Genomic DNA, 23,731 nt, shown 5'->3' on the forward strand with positions numbered 1-23,731 from the left:
AAACTCTGGGAGATAATATAACTTCCACTACTTTGGGGTGAAGTAGGGGACTCTCTTCCTATGAGATTAAAAAGCCTAATACTCATTTCACATTGCAGATTAGCGTGTAATTGTTTGGGGAGCAGAAGGCTGTCTGCACGCTGCAGCCTCGCTGCGAGGGCGAGGGGACGATTTGGGGCCGAGTGTGGCTCAGATTTGCTTGGTTGCACAGCTGAATAATGGCATTTAGCACTGTGAAAATTGAGGTAAACTGATTGAATAGGCAGGTGTTTTGTTTTTTCTCTCCGGGTGACTGAAGTCTCCCTCACCTTCCAAGCGTATTCAGAAATGCTGCCACTCCCAAGGCGCTCTTGAATAATCATCGATGCCATGTTGCTGCATGGATGAGTGCATCTTTACACCTTGTAGCATTCTTCAGTGGCAAATTCAAATTCAAGACTGAGGTGACAACAGCAGTTGCCTTCACACAGCTGAGCTGATTTACACATCAACCCTGAAGGCTCATGACTCATATCTGGCTCCATCCCAATGCCCTCGGTACACACACCTTTACTGACTGATGCAGATTCTGAGTGATTATCAGCCCTATGGATGGTACTGAACAAGAGGTTCAGTGTTTTAGAGTCTGGAGGTGATATCAGGTAGAAAATAGAAGTTACACTCACTGTGATGTCTAAACGAAGCCATTTTCTTTTTGTTAATTGGCTGTTATTTCAGTTAGCAAGACTGCTCATTAGGCAAAGCTCGTGTAGAACAACACAGAAAGTTGACGTCCAAATATATAATTATTAAATACAATCCGGAGGTTCTGATTTTGTAATTAATGGCAGGAAAAGGCAAATATCATGCACAGCCAAATGATTGTGGGCTGTATCTGAAGGAATATGTAAATATATCAAAAGATTATCACATCTTTGTCCAGGATCAATATGTCATCGCTCATTTGCATAATCCTCAATCCAATCCATACGCATGTTCTGTTGACACAGGGACAGAGGCTTTTAACGATTTTAAAATCGACAAAGTCACCCGTCAGTCAGGTTAACCACACAAAATCGCCATGTTCCAGCATCATGTGTCCGTCACAAGTCCTGCTTTCTTTAGAAATGTGCGATGTTGGCAGGGTGTCGTGCAGACTGGACACAACCGGGCTCAGTAAATGCTACAGCTGAAGAATTATTTGTCTCACAGCTATACTGACAGCACGGCACATTAAAAGCACCAGAGAGTCTTGAACAATGGTGAAGGCCACCCCCACTTTTTTTTTTTTATTATCGGTGTTTACCTTCTCTTTGTTCTTCCAGGAGCAGATCCATTTTTAAAGCCAGGTATTTGTTTACCCGGGCTATTCATTAGCCCCAGGCACTTCATCACTGTAAACAGTGCAGCACCATAAATCACCAGCTATGCTTGTTTCCACCGACGCCATTTAATTTAGTTCTGCTTAATTTGGTTGGCTAATTGCATGCATATTCAAAACAAGCTGGAAGATTGCAATGTTTATGCTGCACATTACGAGCAGAAGAGCTCGGAACATGAAGCTAGCCTCTTCTGAAGACGTGTTTGTTCCACTGGCACCCAAATCATTACAGATAACAACTGTGTAATGCTCCGGGGGAACTGAAATGCCACCTCATAATTCTCTGCGTATGGGATCCAGCACATTATACGGTCCGGCTCTCTTTCAAAGCACAGGTCTGTTTTTAAGTCTAAGTCTTTGCTTTTGCGTTAAGCACAGAAAAAAGGTGATGGAGATGAGATGACAGCAACGCCTTTTCTCTGCCCTTCTATCGGGAGAGAGAAGGAAGAGATGCGTCAGTGACGGTCGGCCAGCAGGAGCTTCCAAGCAGGCTTGCTGGAGGAGAACTGCTTCTATACTCTGTGAGGATGTGTTTACAGTGCTGTTGTGTGTGGCCAATGTGTGTGAATGTAGATAAGACCTGTGGCAGCGCTCAGTGAAAGACGGGCAGGACACATTTGAGGCTCATGAAAGAGGGCTGTCAGGAAGGTTATCAGCAGCAGGGTGTTGCAGCAGAGGCCAGGAGGACGAGACAGAGCTGAGGAGTGACAGACAGCATGGGGGGAAAACAGATCAGCCGAAGCAGAGAGACGAAACCGTGGCACCCGCAAAACAGCTGGATGGACCAGCGCAGGACTGTAACTGAATCAATTATTTATTTTAGGACATTAGACTTGAGCCTCAGATTTCTGGGTCGTTAAGCCCGTGAAGATTCATTAAAAAACCATAAAGCTCCTCAAGACCTCAGGGAGCAAGCGACAGCGCCTTCTCTTATCTCCCGTGTTAAATGCATGGCACCCCACTGGCCGGGAGCCAAGCGAAAGGAGTTAGTAGCAGGTAACAGAGAGCAAGGAGATTAAGTAACAATGCCTCTCGATCCCGCTCCTGCTGCGATGAGGCTCGGATTTCCGATGGCGGCGTGTCCATGTCTGGGTGTGTGAGTGAGCGCGCCATATGCAGAGTCAAAGCTTAAACTGATGGACATGCGAGCACGCTTTTCTCCTGCCCTCACACGCAGGCTTCTTCATATGGTCAAATTCTAATGTGTCTTCCTCACTCTTCACCTCCAGGCTCATCCATCACCTCCTCAGCAGCCAGGAGGGAGGTAGGACAGAGGCTGTGGCCGAGTCTAGAGAATGTGGGGGGGTGGGGGGGGCAGTGCGGATGACTGATTAACCAAACCGCAAGTACACAGCCTCCCAACACCCTAACAAGGCAGGGAATTTACATTCCATTGCATACCTGTCAGGAGATAGCCCAACAGTGAATAATAACAGAGCAAGTGTTGTGAAGAGGCGAGCATGCAGGCAGTGATAGGGACAGCTGAGAGAAAAAGGGCTGCAGCAGGGAGCATTAGTCTGCTCTCCTTCCCCTATCATTAATGAAGACAAATAGTCTTTTATGCAGATTGCATTATCATGTTATACCATGGTGGGAGGGCGAAGGCAGCACTAGTACTTATTTAATACCGCCGCCTCTTCTCTCTTTTTTACACCCACTCAAGTTTTAGTCGGGTTGTGCATCTTTTTTCATTATCTGTTAATATTTTGTTTGCAGACACTTTCATTTCCCGCATAATTGTCGGAATATAAACTGTGAAGGTTTTGATGAGCACAGGAAAGTGCCTCTGAAATCCAAATGCTGAACGGTATCATTAGTCAGTGATATTACACAGCCAGCCACGGTGCTTCAGCGACTGTAGAGATATAACTGAGGGAAAATTGCTCTCCAGAAACCGAACAGCACTAACCCGACGCTGTAGACAGCTGACTTTAAAAACAGGCTGTCTGCCCACAGCGGTGCTCGAATCAGACCGGGAATAGCGACCTGAAAAACATTTTTTTAACATACTAACTTAACTGCTGAAAATTTTTTTTAATTATCCTTGAAATACATGTTTGCTATTTATATATTTACAAATTCATACACTATTTTGATTTGTTGTCAATTTGCACCTTGGTGTGTTGCCTCAAAAAACTACACTTTTCCACCAAAGCAAATTCACATCAAGCATTTCTTCACTTTCTCCAACAACTTCCGGGAATGAACCTCTGATAATGCTGTTACCACCAAACCCACACGGCCCTGGTTTGAGAGACCAAAAATATCTAGTTACAGATTCAGCTGGAGAAAGTAAAAAAATCTAAAATGAGACCCTTAACCAGCCATGAAATCCAATCCCAACCTGGATTCCACAACTACTTGAGCAAACATGTCCAGACGTCTCACGCTCTAACTTTCAGTAAGCCCGTGACCTTATGACTCCAGTCTTAAGTTTCATAAACCCCAAGTAACCCTGCTTTGAATATGGACGCAACACAACCCAAAACTGCCACTATGAGAAATGTGATAGCAAAGAATTTCAAGTTTTTATGGCACTGGAAAATTGATTGGATTAAAAAACAAAAAAAACAAAACATCGACTTTGGTGTTGTGAGACACCTGTTCAGCTCGCCAATTTAAAGCTCACCCCAAAATAAAAAATACATATTTTCCTTGTGCTTGCAGTGCTATTTATCCATGCGGATTGTTTGGTGTGAGTTGCTGAGTTTGATGATATCCGCCGAAGAGATGTCTGCCTTCTTTTGAATATGATGGAACTAGATGGCACTCGTCTTTCAGTGCTCATAGCGCTGTCTCTTTCATGTTGGAACTATTTTCTTCCAAACTACAGTGTAACACCGCGCAGAAGGAAGCGCGCATCTATTCAAGGGCAAAAGGCTTGTGCAGATGACAGCATGGGATGTAAACATTAAAGGCATCATTGGCGTCCTCCTTGCCCGAGCTTTGACGTTAGCTAGCCTCTAGTTCATAAGTGGGTGCACACTTCTGCGCGGTGACACAGAAAGAAAATGGTTCCTACATGAAACGGCTCACAGGAGCAGCACCTCACACCAAAACATGGATACATTCACGAACCGTAAGAGGAAAAATATGCATTTTTGATTTTGGGGTAGTTCCAGGAAAAGACCATGGTTACCTGGAAACATCTGACAACAGGCTCTTAAAATAGTGCCAGGAGGGATGAGACAGGGATGGCTGGTAGAGTGGGATTGCCAACAGTTCTGAAGAACCGGCTCACAAGTGGACTTAAATACTTAAATAGTATATAATTTCTTGAGATTGTAGGTAAGCCGGTTGCAGAGATCAGAGCCTTGGGTGCAGGCACATAAGCTCAAGCCTTGAAAGGTGGGAAACTTTCTCTAAGCCCATTGATGTCTGGATCCAAGGCCAGCATCCGTCACCTGCAAGAAAAACAAGCCTGTGTTGACGGGGCTTGTCCCAGCGACGTCTCTCTCATCATTCTTCCCCTTTTCTGTTGTCCAAATAGCGGGGAATTATTTCTGCCTGAATTAAACATAACACAGAATGAAGACGTGTAATAAATCAAAGAACTGTCTGGAGCTGCAGCTTTCTTCTTTGAAAGACAACTTAAAGACTTATCTCTCCAGTTCCCAGCCAACACTTTGACATCCACTGGAAATTAAATTAATCATCATCAAAAGAGGGACGCTGTCTATAAAGGGGGGAGTTGAAAGAGGGAGTGTGTTAGTAAATAGCGTCCTGAACAAACTCTTCTGAGCGCTGCTTGACAGAAGAATAACGAGGGGAGAGAAGAAAAGTGATTAAGAATGCAGCATCCCATATTTAACTAATCACTGGCAGAGGCAAAACAGCGTGACTCCTATGAAGACCTCAGCGCCTAGAATACACAGAAGTAAACAAGAAACAGAAGAGACAAAAAATTTGGGAAACATAAAAAAAGATTATGAATGACACATGACGCACAGACAGAGTTTGAGCCTGTTCTGCCTGTCAGAACTGCGATCACGCTGCGAAATAAACCCATCTGAACATGTCACCGATTATATTACTGAGTTTTGAAGTCTCAAAACAAACCATTCATCCATTTCGAGTCGGGATGATATCTTTAAGTCAGGATGTACAGTAGGCTGGTACAGAGGGGTAAGCCCATTAGCTGCAGGTTCGCACTAAATACTCCCTTGAGCCTCTTCTCATTTTCCCCCACAAATGAGATTCATGGGCTCGCTCCCTTTTAATGCCACATAAGAGACTTAACACACACTTAAAGATCCCCTCCACGGCACACAAAAAAAATCTCTTATGTGCGTCTGATATGGTTTTTGCAGAAAGAAAGTGATAATTACCATGTTAAAATACTTCAAATGGCGCCTACTCAGTCTCATTAAAATTTCCAGAATATATGAATATGCAAGAATTTGTAACTGCTGGACACAAGATGTCTCCTACTTCCCTGTCCGTTCTGCAATGGAGGCTCAAGTTTGCACATCACACATGTGTATGTTGAATATTGGCACAGGATTGGCTTCATTACACAGTGAAGATCAAATATTCAACAGTAGGCACAAGAAGAAAAACACATTTTTGACTACAGGGGGGCATCAAATATGTTACACTCAACCAACTATGAAGTATCATTGTAATGTTGGTATTTACAAACATAGGCCAACTGGAAAATAAGTAAAAAAATTATCAGAATTGTAACTGATAATGTCATCAGAAGAGACTTAGACATTGTTTGAGTCATTAAAATCAAATTTTGCGTAATTTCAATATTGGGCGAACAGTTGAGAATCAGAAAAGTCCTTATATGAAAATAAATTCACTGCTGCCATACTGTCCCTGGATCTGTTCTATTGTTCATGGTCTATGAAGGTGGCTACACAATGTTGGACGTTAAAGCTTCCAATATGAATTATTCGCTGTGTAATGGCTCAAAAGTTGCAGTAAACTTGTAAAGGACAGTCATGTGAAGGCAGTTTGGGGATATGAATTATTTCTACAACTCTTCTTCTATTGTGAGAGAATGACTGAATATACTTCTTTGTCACAATCACAAAACAAAATAACAAAAAACAAGCAGACAAAAGAAATGTTTTTGTTCTCTTTCTACATTATTTGCATGTGAAAACAAGATCTGATGTTGACAGCTAGTTTATGCTTCCATGTAAATGAAACTGGTTGGTTTTTGGGATGGCTATATCAAGCTGAAATTGTTTTTTGAAATGGTCTTCCCAAAGTCCTGGCATTAACCCCACTGAAAATATGTGGACCGTGAAAAGAGAACAAATTTGGCAGAATTCATGTTGATGGCTTCCAAAAGCGGCTGATTTGAGATGAAAAAGGGCTGCGGGACATGCAACCATTCACTAAACTGATTTTATTAGATTTTCAGAGGAACCACAAAAAAGTTATAAAAGAAATACAAGTTATTTGTGTTTCTGTGATGAACATTTCCAAATCATCCTGTCACAGAAAAAGAACAGTTGTAGAAATCATTAAAATCTCCAAACTGCCTTAACATAAATATCCTCTTTGACAGATGTGAGAAGGTTCTTTATCCGTGTGAAAATCTTGTGATTTCCCTCCAAATCTCTAACCAAGTTCCTTGTGAGTCCATCTTTAACAGCCATCAACAGCAGCAGCGCACCATCAGGGATCATTTCCCTCATACTCTCCATTTCTAATCAGTTTTGCTTCATTGTAATGTCATGGAAATGCATTGCAGTGTTTTTCCACAGCGGCGTGAAGGGAAATTAAAAGATGACTACAAAAGAGGAAATGTAGGGAAATAAAAATAAATGCAGAAGAATATGATCGAATCATGAAGAAGGAAATGTCTGTTATTTTCATTTTGCTCTGTGTGATTACATTTACACTTGTATAAAGTTCAATTACAGTTACAATCGTAGAAAAACAAATGACAAACTTGGCATTTATTTTTCCAGCTGTAGACCACAAAGAGCCCTCGGCATATTTCTATCATTCAGCTGTACTTACAGAGGGAACTGCTCATTCATCGATTATTCACTCATCCTGATGATATCATGGGAGACACACTTTTCTGAGCTTTAAACCAAACAAAGCTCTGCAAAACTATTTACAGGTCAGATATTAAAGGGGACTTAAGATGCACGAGCACAAGTACACGTAGGCTAAAACGTTATGAAACATGGTTATTCAGATGTTTGTGAAAGCATCTCAGCAAGAGCCAGGTGGTGTGTGTTCACTGGTTGGTTGGTCTGTTTATTTGTGTGTTTTTAAGCAGTGGGGGGGGGACAGTGTGTGTGCTTATGCACCAGGCAGTACAGCAGAAATCACTTAACAGTGAGTCAGCACCAGGGTTTGTGTGCAAAACATCCCCATAGAAGGAAATACAGTATATCAGTGTTTTTCTCACTTCATAGTTAATTATTCTCTTTGCACCACACCTTGAGAGGTGGAGGAATCAACATATATTCACTCACTTCAACCCTTCCTCTCACAACCAACAAGTGCTGCTGCACATATTGCACTTGTTACACTCAGGCTGATTTGAAGAGTATTTCTACAGATGTTGTAAGTCCACTTCAAGCACACTGGCAGCTTGTTGATAATGTGATTCAAATCAAGAAAATGTTCTAAGCATTTGCATTTTACTGTAAGTGGGTGATCTAAACACACTGGTAGTTTTGCTTTTGAAAATGTAGGGCTCACATGTTCATTTTTGCATCGTTAGGTGATTCTTAAAACTGCTAATAACCTGCAAAACATGCAAACAACAAACTTAATCTGAGGATTTTTGGAAGAAAATAAATCCCAAAACGTAAGATTCAGTGAAATAAGGTTCAGGCATCAAATTCTGAGATGAATATACAGAAAGAGACAATCCCCCAGCCCCATCTTCAATGGTACCTGTGAGAGATTTAGAAGTGCAGTCCTTTCCTCCGTGGGGACCTGATCCAGTGTCACTTACAGAGCCCTCGTAGCTAATGCAGTCATAACAAAGCAGAGCTGTTCAAGGATAAAAAAGAAAAATATAAAGACAAAAAAGGGCGATGAAAAATAGAGTCAAGGGTTGGTGAGTTTCTTTTCTTGTATCAGTTAAAAGGCTTGGCTTTTTCTTTCTTTTCTTTTTTTTTTTTTCTATTAAATTTGGGTTGCATATTTATATTCCAAAGCCGTATTCTTTCCAGGAACAGCCCTGTTTGATGTTATGGCTGTGTTAGCCATGCTGAAGCCCTCAAACCACAATGACTACCTGCACCTACATGCACCTGCACAACCAATCATGCCTTCCTGAGCAGCATAGGTATCATCTTAAGTTTAAACAGGCAGCAGCTGGATCAAAACAGCAAACAGTAGACTGGACACCTGCAAGTAAACTTGGCGGGTGATTTAACAGAGGAGGGGAAAAAAAGAAGAGTTAAAAGAGAGTTTAAAGAAGCAGCAGCAGCAGCAGCAGAGCCTTTAAAACCTGATAGAAGCCATCACCTGGGTTAGTTAAGCAGAAGATAAACAGTTTAAGATGCTATTGTGTTAAAGCTTGAAATTTAAATAAGGCAACCCTTACAGAAACGCAGTCATGACTACACTAGCTTCGTTCACGTGGTCAGATTCATTGTCTCAGCGCTAACAGTACGTAACAGGAAGTTGAAGGGAGCTTGTTTTCTGTCTGTTTCAAGAACAAATTCAGATTCTGCAAGAAAGAGCAAGGCAGGTAGTTTGTCCACAAAGTCTTTCCTGCAGCATGTTACTGATTTGTTCTAGCAAGCTCTCCTTGCGTCACACATTGAGTTCATGGCATAATACAAGTTCAATCTAGTGTCTCAGTGTGTCAGGCTGTCGTACCTGCGAAGGCTTTGGAAATCCTCTCTTTCTTCCACTCCCAGGGCTGGTCGTACTCCTCAGGGGGTCGCTCGTCATCCTGAGGCAGTCGGCTCTCTCTGGGGCACCGTATGCGCTCGGGGTCCGAGTCTCCTCCGTTCTCGGCCGGCTCGTACGGCGTGTCGTACAGGGGCAGCTGCCTCACCGATCCTTCCTTGGGTGCTCGTCCGCTGGATCGTATTTCTACAAACGGGGAGAATGACTGGTCGTTAATGCGAGGCTTCTGGAATAAAACTTTATAGATGAAAACGGCTCGGAGGGGCAGAACACCGTCAGCATATGAGAAACGAGGATTTATGACTGTAGATGCACTTACAAAACACAATAGCAACAAATTTTGAAAACCCTGACTTGCTGTTTCTCGTAAAAGCAAGTGATGAATGTGTGGTGACATTTCAACATATTTTACTGAGAGATGGAAAAAAAAACAGCTCATATTCACAGTTTGAGCTACTTGCATCCTTGTTATAATATGGCTGAATCCACTGCAAATGACATTAGTTTGCAGGCTAAAGGGCACTAATAACGCTGTCTATCAGGCTAAAGAGTTGAATTTATTTTGTTCCTACTTAAAATGAGAAAGCAGCTGTAAGACCAGCAACCCTGACAGTTTTTATGGCTGGTAATAAACAATTTCTGGGCATTGTACAATATACGGACAACATGGACAAAAAGGAGAAACGGAACTAATTTGCTAAAAATTTGTGCCGTTTCTTGAATGCATCCCAGTCAAACTACCCTAAATGCACACTAACAACATTTAACAAGGGATTGCCAGACTCAGTGACAACATAAGGTGGCTACAGATGCTACAGATGCTGCACCAACAGGTTCACAGGACTCTTAACATCAATGTATGTTGGCCACTCGATAGTCAAAAAGAAGATTTCTGCATGCTGATAGGATGTCTGAGTGGTTAAGAAGGGGCCCTCTTTACAAGTAGTGAATGATGGTGACAGTTGTTGCTGAACTTATGACAGAAGTGGGAGGCAGAAGAGAGAACTGAAATAAGGGGAGAGCAGGGGCGGCCTGGGAGGCTGAGCACCTGCAAAAGCACACAGTGTAACCTCCCTGAGTACAGCGAAATCACACAACAGAGCTGAGCAGCGTTGCCCCGGGCTGCACATGCCTGCTCCGTCAGAACACAGGAGGAGAGAAAAGCACTGATTTTCTTCCTCACGTTGTATCCTCTATGATGCTGAATTCAACATTAAAATGTCTCTTTCAAATAGAGCTGAACGATATGCAAAAAAAATAATAATAGTGCGATTATTGTGACAAATATGGGGATGGTGATATGAGTCACAATGATTATGGTATTTTTTGTACTTCATTTCTAACTGAAGTAGGTATGTTTTGCCTGCCAACACATATCCATCGTGAGTCGCTAAAAATCCAAAGGACCCTCTCTAGAGCCAGTGTTTGGTTTGTCTGAGCCATAGCTGTAGAAATGAAAGGTTCAGCCTAAGGTAATGTAAACACAGTGATTCTCAGTTTCACTGATTATACACTAATGAAAACAAAATTAGGAATGTTTTATTCTATTCCTGCCAATAGGTCCTCCTAAATGGCCCTAAATCGTTTTCACTGGACATTTTAAATCAGTCTTTTTCTTACAAACAATGAGTGGAAAGTACTTCAATAACTCCTGAAAGAAGTCTAAAATAGGAACTCAACTCAAAGTCTGAAAAACCCACGAGCAGTCCCTGAAGGCTGCAATTTCCATTAGAACCAAACGTAATGCTCAAGTGTTAGAAAAACAAACAATATGCTGATGACTAAGCCATTCTTAGAGCCTGAGCAGTGGTCGGGCTGAACATGTTTGCCCTGAGGGTGCTGTTAGAAAAACAGCCTTCCTGTTTGTCCAGAGACTTCATAGCAATCTGTGAAATAGTAGTCAAGTTGTCTTGATCTGGACTAAAGCCTTGAATGGGATGTGGTATACGTAGACCATCTGGTTGGAGGCCGATGAGTTTCAGTATCGGCAAAATGAACACTTTCCTTTCCTCAACAGTAAAATACCATTTGAAGTTCAACCTTTCAAAAGCAGGTACTTTGCAGCATGTGTCAATCATCCAAAGATGTACTAGAGAGAGGACTTACAGTGTCAGAGAAGAAGTCGTTGGACCAAAACGCTACTAGTCTCTAAATGTGGTGGGGATTTTATCTCTCATAGTATTTGGGGCGAAAAAGACATGGTATTCCACCTTCAATCTTCGCACAATGCCGAAGGGAACTCACTCGATTTGAGCTGGGGAATAGCACGTCCTGCATGTACCAGTAAATACTTGTTGGAACATTTCCAGATGTCTGGCGTGTCTGTAGTTGGAGTTTTGACGTGTCAATACTATCTTCTTTAGACATATAACATCATGGATAACACAGACGCTGCCTTGAGGGGAGCCTGGCCTCGTCTTATCGCAAACATTTGAAAGATGCTTTGAGAATCACATCTCTGATAAAACTAAAGTAAAATACTACTACTTAAAAAACAAAACTGTGTTGCCTGAATATGATTTTCTATACATAAATGTTGTGCGTAAAGGTCAGAATCATGAATACAGTGCATACACTCAGGTATTTTATTTTGTAAATCTGCTTAACATCACCTGACCTAAACTAAAATGCATGCACACCCTCTTATTCTGCATGTAAGCAGGTGAAACTGATCTGACTCCTAATGAAGCATCGTGCCCTTGAGAACTCTCCTCTTCTCCCCCTTTCCTCCGCCTCCTCCTCCTCCCCACTCCAATCTCCCCCTACTCACATGAAGTTGTTAGCAGCCTGCACCCTTCCTCCTGGGCCACATGAAGCTGTTAGTGGCCAGCACCACCGTAGAGTGATGCAATGTGAAGAGAATGAAATATTATGCCACACTACTGCATAATTGCCTCTTAGCCCAAGGGAGCTCTTGCGGAAAAAATGAGCAATGCGTTGAGCCTAATGGAGCTACCCGCCGGTGGTGAGGGTGGAAGTGGAGGGGTGGAGTGAGGTGAGACTGCCAGGTCCTGTATCTCAGCGTAATCCTGCATTAGGCAAACTCGCACTCTTTGATCTAGCAGTTAAAAGACTTGGTATTACGAGATCCTGGCGTGATTAGGTCCTACCTTCTGTGCAGCAGAACAAATAGCTGTAGAAGATGGTGAAAGAAGCAAAGGGAGGTTTCCAGAGGGGGTTAAATGAGAGTGAGAGGGGAGGAGGGCGGCGGGGTGGTGAGTAAACCTTGTGGGAAGAGCCCTTTAATTGGAGGCACGCTGCCTCCGATAAACTGCTGCGGTTGATTGAGACTCAGTGCTCGCTCCCAAGAATGAGTTCTCGTGTGTTGAGATAGGGGGCCCTGTTGACCTTCCTTCCACTGACTTCTTTAATTTCTAACTTCGTTCAAACCGCCCTTCCTTCCTTGTTTCCTTCTGTCCTTCCTACTTTGAGTTCTCTCTGTCAGCTCCTGTTAAGGCATGCTTGGTAAAGTGGGTGGGGACACGTCTGTCTAGGCAAATTACAGTGATTGGCATGACAGTGGGGTTGCATGTTGCAACACAGCTGCAGCCTATCTTCTGTCTTTGACCTCTAGCCTCCCTCAAGGATCAGAGGTCAGGCACCACACCCTCCCTTGATGTACCTCTTACCTCCCCCTCCCCGGATATCGGAGTTCCTGTCCACATGCTGCACTTCCTCTCTTTTCTTTTTGCCCCTCGACCACTTGGCTTTTACAGCCCCTACATTCAGACCTTGAAAAGCTCGCACTGTTTGATTCATTGTCCCGTTTTAACTCAAGAAATTCCTAGATCATCTATGCAGCTACAAAGAATGCGTTGCTGCACCAACGTTTTGAGCACTGCAAGTATTTTTAGGAAACAAGAAACAATTAAACTTCTAGAAAGCACTCAACCGGGTTTCAACAGCCTTGTAGCGGCAGCAGCAGCACTGACCACAACCATCTGTTTAGTGCCACGAATAAAGACGTGTGGGGGGGCAGCAGGGCATACTGCTGGAAACCGAACAGCTGCATTCCAGTTACAAACCATTTTTCCCTAATGAGGAAAGACATGGATACCGACTGGCTCAAAGCACACCAGTCAGTTGAATGTAGGCTTCCACATGCGAGTGAGAAGAGAAACATGCGACAGAACCAGTCTTTGTTATCATCTTTCACTCTGGTTCATGAACTAGAGAGATCAATCCTATGGGAGAGAGAGGAATATGTTCCTTGCAATAAATCCGGGGAGGCTCCTGTTCCACTTACTCCAGGAAGGGCCCGCTGGGTATATTACCCTGGCGGTGCATGGGCAGGAAGAGAGCTCTGGATTTAATCAAAAAACATTAACTGCAACCAACCTGGCAGCCGCATCCTGCTGCACATCAAGGACTGACCGGGCCATCTAGCCCTCATCATCCAGACCACTCCAGTCTGAGCCGCCCTCCTTCTCCATTATTGCCGAACAGTAGAAGTGATTGCATTTGCAAGAAAGTAGCAAACAAATCCATGAGTGTGCTTTCATTGCAAGGCTCGAGCTTCAAATATGTAAAGGAACAAACACATTTATCTGCCTCTCTGGTTGACTGCTGCCCACCCACTCCTATTGAGCCAGAGAGAATTCGTTGCTGCAAGGCGCTTGCAGAAGCACAGTGAATATCTGGATTTGATTGAGGGGATCTCTTGTGCACTCTTGAAGGATTAAATGCAATTGACTTTACACCCCAGGAAAACAATGGACAGAGAATCCCCAGGCTTCAAGGATTTGCTCTGGTTGCTCTGCCAGCTAAGTCACTCTTAAAGAAATCCTAAACCTGTGTATCTATTATCATTTCAAAGAGCTCGGTTATAAGCACAGTGGATCCATGGAGTGTACCAGAACAACATGAGAAAATATCAGTGAAGGAAAGTACTGAACATAGCTTGTCACCATATTTGCGTTGTCGACTTATCGTACATATCTTATCAACTTTGTGATATATTTATATTACACCTTGATAATTCTAGCTGACCTTGTGTTTACATGTGTGTTTGTTAAGACTGCCACCAACATGATGCCAGAACAGCTAGCAAGGTTTCGACCGCTTGGGTGCAGTGCAGTTTTATTTCTTTTTATCGATTTTGTTGTGTGGTTTTATTCTATTTATGTTTTTGTTTTTGTTTTTTCAAATTCCAATTGCAATGTCTGGATTTTAAGAATTGAAAGTTCATCGCTCTGATTATATAATCATTATATCAGTGGCATAAAAAGGTCTTAAATAGCGAACAAAAGTTATCATGACAGGCAGACACCGAATATACATTATGGTAACTCTGCACTGCTCAATACATTAAAAGAGATATATGATATAGCAGATGCTTTCTGATTAATTATTAAACTCGTGCCTTGGTGCCGAGCTGCTCATGATTACTCATGCTAAAATGTATTTTAGTAAACTTTGCCATCTGTGACACCGTCGCAGCTTAGCTTGTTCCATGACAAAGACATATCAGAAGGCTTCTGGGTTGATTAACAAACCCCCTGCAGCAGGGCTCATACGCAGCAGTGAGACTTTTCTCGACCTTTGATTTCATTCTGTTTGATTGCCCTGGTCTGCGAAGAGCAAACAGGGTCGATCTCGCGTCGGCAGTCAGGGATTTGAGCTATATTGGGGGCCACCCACAGGTATTGTGTGTCAGTCAGAGAGCCGGCTGACAAGTGAAGGTGTTTGCTCCTTGACCCGTGGCGGCCTGCTGTTGAGTGTCATTCCGCTTAGCGAGCGGAGCTGAGAGGAGGCTCTCGTCGCCGACTGTCGCGCAGACCTCTGGGAGAACGGTTTTCGATAAGCGGAGACAAAACAACCCTGTCAGCTTTGTGCTCACATCTCGCCCCTTTTTCAATTTCAATTTCATGTCTCATAGTGTTTTGAGGGAACAAAAGCGGCAAAGACAAAAGGAATAAATTAGCATTTACACTTCTGTTTCATGTCTTTTTTACGGCCCTCACAATTTCAACATTCCGTACTTGGTTTGATATTTAGAAACAATTTGTGTATGCAATCAATAAGCTTTGATTTGTATAATCAGGCTCCTGTCTTGGTGTAACCATGACAGCCTTGTCCATCTGCAAGGGGGATGTGCGTGTGCTTGTGTGTCTGTGTGCTGCTGCGTCTTCACAGCCTCCTGTAGACAGAACAAAAGCAGCCATGCTGTTTGTTCTCTCCGTCTTCTTCTTTCTCCTGGCTCACACTGTGCCAGACTTGTGGTTGGTACACTGTGAGGCCTCTGCCTGCCTGTCAGACACATGTATATATATATATGTATGCTTTTGGGAAGCCTGGAGGCCAAGGCTCCGACAGAGTTTATTCATGCTTGGCCCAGAGAGGTGAGTATTTTGGGTGTTTCTGCACTATTTTCGGTTTCTGCTTTCTTATAATGCCTTTCTGCTTCAGCTGGAAGCCATACTTTTTGACAGACAAATGACACATGGTGAAAGGGACCCACAGCGCGGCGTTGCCTTTGTCAACTAATGTCAGGAAAACTATCTAAAGTGTATTTCAAACAAGCCACAAAAGCGTATACATTTGTTTATGGACAGCATGGAAGGAGTTTTGAATTGTCTGTGCAGCCCAGTCACATGTAGTGAAGGCATGCCTGTGTGGGTGTGAGCACCCGTGTATGTGCAAATTTGCTGTTCCTCCAGATGGCCAGAGGGAATAGAAGCTGAAGAGCGTCTTCCACACCACGCTGACATGTATATGGATTCATTCCATCACTGGAGCGGGAGAGTAAGCCCAAAGAGACAACAAACACGAAGCAGAAAACAAGAGGGAGGCGGGCGATGACGGAAGTAAGCCAGACAAACTAACAGAGACAGAGGGGGGGAGAGGAAGAGAGGGGAGTGTCAGTGGGAGACAGTGGGGACGCAGGAAAAAAAAGACAGAGACAAAGAGCGACGGCGAGTGAATAGAGAAAGGGAGGGGAAAATGGAAAATTAGAGACAGGCAGGTGATGCAAGTTTGTCACAGAGGGAGAAATAAACAAAGAGACTGCGACAGGAAGTCGAGGAGAGTGATGGGAAGAGAGAGAGAGTGGGAGAGGCAGACAGAAGAGAGCGAGTGGCAAGAATAATAAATATGCACATCAGTGAAGGGCTCTCCACATCCAGCAGCTAATGAACACACATCACTTGAAAGCTCACTACCGATGAAAATAACTGTTAGGTGACTTGTGAGTTACAGTATTATTAACAGACCACTGCTCATGAGTGCTGGAAACTTGTATTACAACAGAAGGAGCTTTCCGTATCATTTTCACCTGAGAACACTTCAAACTAGCTTCTTGGTTGTTGCCGTAATCGCTGTTGCTCATGTTTCTGGCTGCCTGTCTTCACAGCAGGAGGAGAGCGACACTGAACTTATACACACATCAACCCTCCTTGAGGTTGAATGTAAGCACAACAGAGCTTTGAGGTAAATGTTCAAGTCAGCATGCTAATAATAATATAAAACGCTAGCATGCTGATGCTTTGCAGGTGTAATGTTTATCATCTTAGTTTCGCATGTTCTCATATTAACCATTAAAGGTCAGGCAGGGTTTATACCAAGTTATGCCAGGCCTGACGAATTTCTGTTGGAAATCCTGGGTCAGGGGATCAAAGCTTCATATGAATGCCTGAACAAAATGTCACGGTAATCCACTCAACAGTTGTCAACATTTTTAAATAAAAAAATATTTTTTAAAGAGCTGCTAGTGGACATCTTCTGGGAATGTCTATAGCATGAATTGGTGGGAATCCACCATGTTAATGTTAAGACATTTCACAAGGTATGTGAAAACTTTGACCTACTGATGGCACTGGAAGACAAGGGGTTCACCAAAGTCACCGCAGTCATTCCAACTGATCCTCTAGAAAATGTAATGGCAATCCATCTTCCAGTTGTCAAGATATTTCATAGATGTCATCCTCATAGTGGCACTGATGGAGGAGTCAGGGGATCATCCCCACTGACAGACAGACATCACCGTCCCTAGTGCCATTAGGGTTTCGGGTTAGAACAGAACAGGCCAGACACAGGACCTGAATTCAACCTTTCAGAAACAGCAGGAGGTCAGGTCCTAAACACAGACGAGCTTAATGGAATTGAGCTTCCTGTTATCATCGAAAAGAATGCTGACTAACAAAGTCTGGCATCCAGTAATGAGCAATTAATTGGATTTGCTGTTTAACATGACATGATGTAACACCCCTGACGGACTCCCCGGTGATTTGATGCTGCCTCGCTGTGTTACAATGCCAATGCCTTACCTATGTAATGCCTTATAATTTGCCTTTTCTGCAGGGCTACTGCATGGACGCTAGCTCCTGTGCAGGGCGCAACTGCAATAACAGCTCGTTAGGACTGAGGTGAAAGCTCATTAATAGAAGATGAATGAGAACAGCAGCTTGGAAAGCTGCCCGTCTACCTACATGAATCACAAAGTAGCCCTCGCAGCTAACTTGCGCAGCTCCGCAGTGAACAAACAAAAAGACGAGCAGTAGATCAGCACACTGACAAGGCGACACCAAGTACAGATGCGATTAGTCATTGGCCTGCGCCGTCGATTACACTGCAGTAATAGAAATTCCATTTGGACGACAGTCAAACACACAGAAGCTGGAATCTTTTCCCCGACACGCCGTGAGGAGGATTTAATGTGAAGCAGTGACAGGCTGCTTGGCTGACGCTGTTGGATGCAGAGGGTCCCACAGTCTTGTGGGAGCGCAGCTATTTTTCTGCAGGCTGCGGCTCTCAGCTGTGCCCGCTCTGTGGCTATTGTTCCAGAGCTGAGATAAGTCTGCCAGTGGATTAGAGGAGAGTGCACCCAGAGTTCAGGTTGTGTATGGCTGCTGGAAGGAGAAGACAGCATGGGAATGGGATTGGTTCTGGGAAGGGGCGAGGAGATAAACAGAAAGGAAAGGAAAGGAAAGGAAAGGAAAGGAAAGGAAAGGAAAGGAAAGGAAAGGAGTCAGTAGTGCAGGTGAGTGCCTCTTGTCATGATGCCTAATCTGCCTGTGTGGTCGCAGAGGAGAGGGAAAGGACAGTTTCATGACACAAGGACGTGGGTATGATGAATAGTCACTTCATGCCCCCTCCCCACAGGGGGTAATAGCCCATTTATTGTGATAGGCCTCAAGCAAAGGCCCACTTTCACCCCCACCACCTCACTACTTCAACCTTCAACCAGCTCACATCCCCCCGGGGGATGTCAAAGCTGCTCATCTACTGTTCTCTGTTGGAAAGAGAATAGAATTGAGAAACAGATGACATGGGAGTGAAGAGTCCTATTTGTGGCACAAGGGGAACACTGTGGTAAAAGCTTTGGTATAATAAGACAAGGGTCAGACAGAGGTCATGTATGTATGTATGAACTCAAGCAGCCATCAGGATGTACATTTTAGCTTTTTGAATGTCAGTGCAACAAAGATGAAGGACAAGCGAGCCAGTTAAGGATGCTTTTTAACTTGAATGGACGTTGTCTGGTGAGCCTGGAGGGAATCGAACTTGCAAGCACAACATCGTCCTGCTGCTTGGATCGCTAACTAACTTTCTCAACCGCCATCTGTGAGGCTCAGACTCAAACAAAGCCAACACACAGCTGCACACTTAGACAGGCGCCTCGCTGCGAGTAGGAAAAATCTCATACTTTGACATCTAACCACTTTTTTCGACATCTTTCCTTATTGTGCGATAATCCGATAATCTCTCCCCGCAGCACAACAATGCAGACACAAGCCGCAGCCGAGGAATCCGCGGGAAATTAAGTTCTATCACCTCCACGCTGAGTGGAGCTGACAGTCACTGTACTCTCCTTGGGCTGTCTCTCATTAGCGGGGAGACGGATGCATGTTGAAACGCTGATATATCTTACTCAGAAAACTGGGTTACAAACAGAGAACAGCAGAAAATTGTTTCTTGTGGAAAGATTACACAACTTGAACTGTGTACGACCTCAGTTTTACTATTCACAATACGCCCGCGCATCTAAACTCTAGAGGCTCTCGCAAATACACCCCGTGAGCACTTAAAAAATAAAGCATAATGCTGCTCATACTGTTCCTGAACTTCAAAGTCAAGCCTCATTATGAGGCATATCAAGCATGAAATGAAGATGAAACTGCAGCAAATTAGAAAAAATAGTGTAACTATTTCAATACTGACATAATTATTATTATTATTATAAAAAAAAAAATAAATAAAAAAAAAGCAGTTGAATCTTCAGGCTAAAATGGAAACAGATAGGGAGACGCTGCCGGAACGCCTGGTATTGATTTGTTCCCTTTATGCGAGATGGCTACTTCTGCTGGAGCAGCACTGTGACCTGTTTACCAATCCTTCCAGTCCAGAGGACGTGCATGTCCTCTGGGAAGCGTGCATTAGCCGGGGCCCTGGCAATGCAAATAGTTACACAGTAGTGACCTCGCTCTCTCTGTACGTGTGTGCTGTTTTGACCTTCAGATGAGTGCCGCCTCTTGGTAGGTGCTCCCCACATGACTATACGTGGAGCAGGTAAATACAGTGAGGGTGGATTACCACGGTAAGCTGCTAACACTGTTTACATGATTGCGTGCGATCTGATCCTCGTCTCCCAGTGTTTGAGTGAATATAAAACACAACATGACCGCACACAGATTAAACAATGGGAAACACTAACGGTCTTTCATATGACAGGAGAGGTTAAGCCTCAACGTGATGTTGAATCAGCGAACGCGGACTGACTTCTGTGAGCGGCAGTCACACACTTTTTTTAACATTATGTTTATTAAGTTTTCAATGTAAAATAATTGAAACAAAAAACATTATGTGTTTACTTTACAAATGTCCAGCATAATAATATAAACATATGTGTTACATATGGAAAGGTACGTACATATTAATGGACAATAAAAGTCGTGTCTGCTTTTGCAAAATATGGTGCTCAACTTGGTAGAAGGCAACATGTGTCCTTGGCTCACAAAATGATTAAATCCAGACTGGACTCTCTTGAAAATACAAATATAATGAATGAAGTGTATTTTGCCAAAATGAATTTGCAGCGTGGAACATTAACTTATCATCTGAGGGCAGCGGCAATTTAAAGCCTAATCAGAAAAGGCATTCTCTTATCCTGAATGATTATGTTTCCCTACATAAAAAGTAGGAAAAAAATGCAGCCAGACATGTGGCTCCAACTCATTAATGTGCCACTGGACTGTGTTCATTTGTTTTCCATGTTTTATGTTCCTCACAGAAACACACATGCACGCAAGATGATACTACATGACGAAAGGTCTGACATCCACTGTATTCAGTCCAACTATCAGATATGAGACACTGCAATTACCCAGAGTATAATTAAAGCCTTCTGTATAAGTGTCCGGCTACAGCTTGAGGCAGTATTGTTGTTTACTCCAGCTTAGCTTTCTGTGCACATTGCAAAAAAACAAAACATGAAAGCCCTCTCTACGCATAATGATGAATATGATACACTTCACAATGTCCTCCCTCTCTGGTCCTCGTCTCTGTGTTTCAGTATTGTACGCAGCGAGCTGCACAGGAAGTGTGCAGTGCTGCTGTAGGTGTGTTAGTGCCTCTGCTGTCTGTCCTCTTCAGCTTCCATTAGATCAGACATCAGTGAACCTGGAGAGAAGCTTCTGGAGTCCAGTCAGCTCTGTCCAACCTGATTCCCTCTGACAAGGCCGACGGACCAGTACAGGAGGAGGTACGTGAAATATGATCTAGTTGTAATGCCACAACTTTACAAACACAGCTAAGGTAAGCAGACACAACGTGAAGGCCTCTTCACACTCTGATATGAGCCAACACGCATGTTTGCATCTAATTTTTTCATTGCAACCAAAACAAAGAAAGAAGAAAAAAACCCATTGTTCATTGATTTCACCCATATGCCAACCAGTTGGCATAAATATGCTAACCAAGCTCCACGCTGGTGCAGATGAGTGCAGTCCTGTCCACATGCAGTACAGACTGGAAGAACGAACACAGAGTAGCAGATGGTCATTTGCATTATTTTCTTCTGCACCGTTGTGAGGACATGGGGGATAATGCAGAGGAGAGATTTCTGGCACAACTTAAAAGTACACAGTCTTTACTAAAGTAGAAGTAAAGATACTTGACTCTGGTAAAAGTAGAAATACTGATTCAACTTCTTTACTCAAGTAAAAATAAGAAAGTACAGGCTCTGAAATGTACTCAAAGAACAAAAGTAAAAAGTATTGTTTCTTGGAGGCAAAATCTTCAAACAGTTTATGTTGATGAAGGTTCTCAGTCATCCAGGTCAGGGTCATTTTAAGTGCTATATCTTAGGCAACTGGACTTGTTTTAGTTTCTTGAAGACGTTTCACCTCTCATCCAAGAGGCAGTTCTGACTAACTGGAGGGCAGTTGCAGGTTTTTAACAGTTTACTTAAACAGTTCACTTAATAAGGCCATGGTTTGGGAATGTCCTGCTTCTCAGAATCTGCTCTAGTGTTGTCGGCAATTTTGCCTGGTTCATTTTCATCCATGTCGCTGCCTTTGTCAATACATGCCATTTCTCTGCATCCGAGTCTGCCTCTCTTTTTCCCTCTTGTTATGTCTCGTACGTTGTTTCGTCTTGCTATTGCTGCGTGAAATGCACTGATGGGTTGAAATCGGTCTTGTGATGTTGGGAAGGTGGTGTGCAACAATGCAAAATAAAAATAATAAAATAAATAATATTTCCCTCAAATGCATTAAAACTAAAGTAACAAGCTTGTTTTGGAAATGTGAGGAGTCAAAAGTAACAGATACTTGTGTTAAAATGTAAAAAATTAAGTACTGAAGTAAAGAAGAGATATCTGAAAAAATCTACTTAAATACATTAAAAAAGTATTTGTACTTAACTGAGTTGTTTTTTCTACTACAATTACTACAAAACAAGAGTTTTCAGACATGGCAGCCATGGAAAACCTTTATATTCTGGATGAGAGGGATTTTTAGCATCTGTGAGAAGCTTATTTTATATTACTTCCTGTCAAAAAAATTCACACGAAACAAAAACTGTTGCAAATATGTGAACACAAAAGACGTTTCAGCATATTGTTTCTCTAGGAAATCCTGCTTGCGCTGGTTATTACCTCTTATTTGTTTATTGGCCATAAACCTGTCATAAATATTGCAGCAGGCATGTGACAGGCATGTTTTGAATTTTGTTTTTATTAAACCCTTTCAGTTGCCATTCATGTTATTTTATTACATTGTCTTACCCCTGACATTTCATGGCTCTCAATCAAAATCAAAATTCTAGCTCCCTTGTTGGCATTTAAGTCAATATTTGACAACGCTGCATGGGATGATGCATAATTCTTACAGAGGATGCACTTCTGAGATTTCATTAGCTTTTTCACTTGGCTCACTGCTAATCAACAGGCTTTAATATTCATGGGTAGAGCTTACATATCAATACTGCTGAGAACCTGTCTTTGAGGAGTCAACAAGACAAAACACAACAGCAAGCAAAAAGAAAAGATGGGAAACTTTCATATACTGTTGTGAATTCATGTTGTTTGGCCAACTGAGGCTGAAACTGCTGAACAGAGATGTGTACTTGAGTGACATAACACAAATCATGCAAGCAGGTGCTCTGTGTGCATTGTGACAGCATGTAAATACAACTCAAACACCAGTCCAGCCTCGCTCCAAATTAACTTCATAATTCAAACCATCTTCAAATTTGCTTTATTCATACTCTGCAAAGAGCTGTCCCATAAAGGCGAGCTCATTTTCCTTAACGAGTCAAACACGCAACAAAAAAACTGCTCAAGACTGAACAACGAATGCAAATCGACCCCGTGGGCGCACTGTAGAAAATGAGCTCTTGTAAACAAAACTGATTACCCATGAAAAAAACAAAAAAAAAAACAAGCTGCAATGTAAACCTTGACTAAGCTAGTTCTATTACCGGCTAATGAGCAAAGCCTTTAACACCTCCAGCTGTACTGCCATTCTTACATATCACATACTGTAGTTTATATACTGCAGGAGCGGGACTGGTTTAGAGGCTGCTGATTGATGGTGTCTGGGAATTAGTGTTAAAGATTTTTGGCTTATTCCGCAGCGACCTCAGGTTAAAGCACTGCGATGCCAATATAAGCTCATAATGGAAAAGTCATTGGCATTAGCATATTTAATATCTGAAGGCTGGATCGCTGGATCGCTGTGATTGCTTCTGGAAATATGATACATCTGCAGCACAAGTCTGATTTCTTTCTTCTCTTCCCATCAGAGGCTGCTAATTTACACGACCGTTCCCTTAAGATAACATTTTCATGTAATGTGACAAAGATTTTTTTGTTGTGAAAATGTTAACGCCAGCAACGCTCATTAGAGTCGGGACCGATCCGATCCAATATCCGTATCGGGTGCCAATGCTGGTGTAATTTACTTATCAGATATCGAATTGACATCATTGATCCAGATTCCATAGTCTGACTGATTGTCAATTTTCCATTTGCACCTCGTATTACTTTTGAAATACTTACATTTTCATTACCAGGGGTTTCACAGAATA

The 23,731-nt window shown here is 42.8% G+C and overlaps 1 protein-coding gene across 4 annotated transcripts in view; it reads right to left on the minus strand.

Moving 5' to 3' along the window:
* LOC140994827 (SH2 domain-containing adapter protein F-like) overlaps nt 1-23,731 on the minus strand; it is a 100,977-nt gene that overhangs the window by 21,017 nt on the left and 56,229 nt on the right. For 2 of the 4 annotated variants that reach the window (XM_073464618.1, XM_073464620.1), the window contains exons 3-4: nt 9,173-9,391; nt 8,237-8,335 (exon numbers count right to left, since the gene is read on the minus strand). In XM_073464618.1, coding sequence (XP_073320719.1) covers nt 8,237-8,335; nt 9,173-9,391 — 318 coding nt within the window. The remainder of the gene's footprint in view (nt 1-8,236; nt 8,336-9,172; nt 9,392-23,731) is intronic. The other 2 variants (XM_073464619.1, XM_073464621.1) reach the window with 1 other exon arrangement.

This window comes from Pagrus major, chromosome 4 (assembly GCF_040436345.1).
Source record: "Pagrus major chromosome 4, Pma_NU_1.0".
In the NCBI taxonomy this organism is placed as follows: domain Eukaryota; kingdom Metazoa; phylum Chordata; class Actinopteri; order Spariformes; family Sparidae; genus Pagrus; species Pagrus major.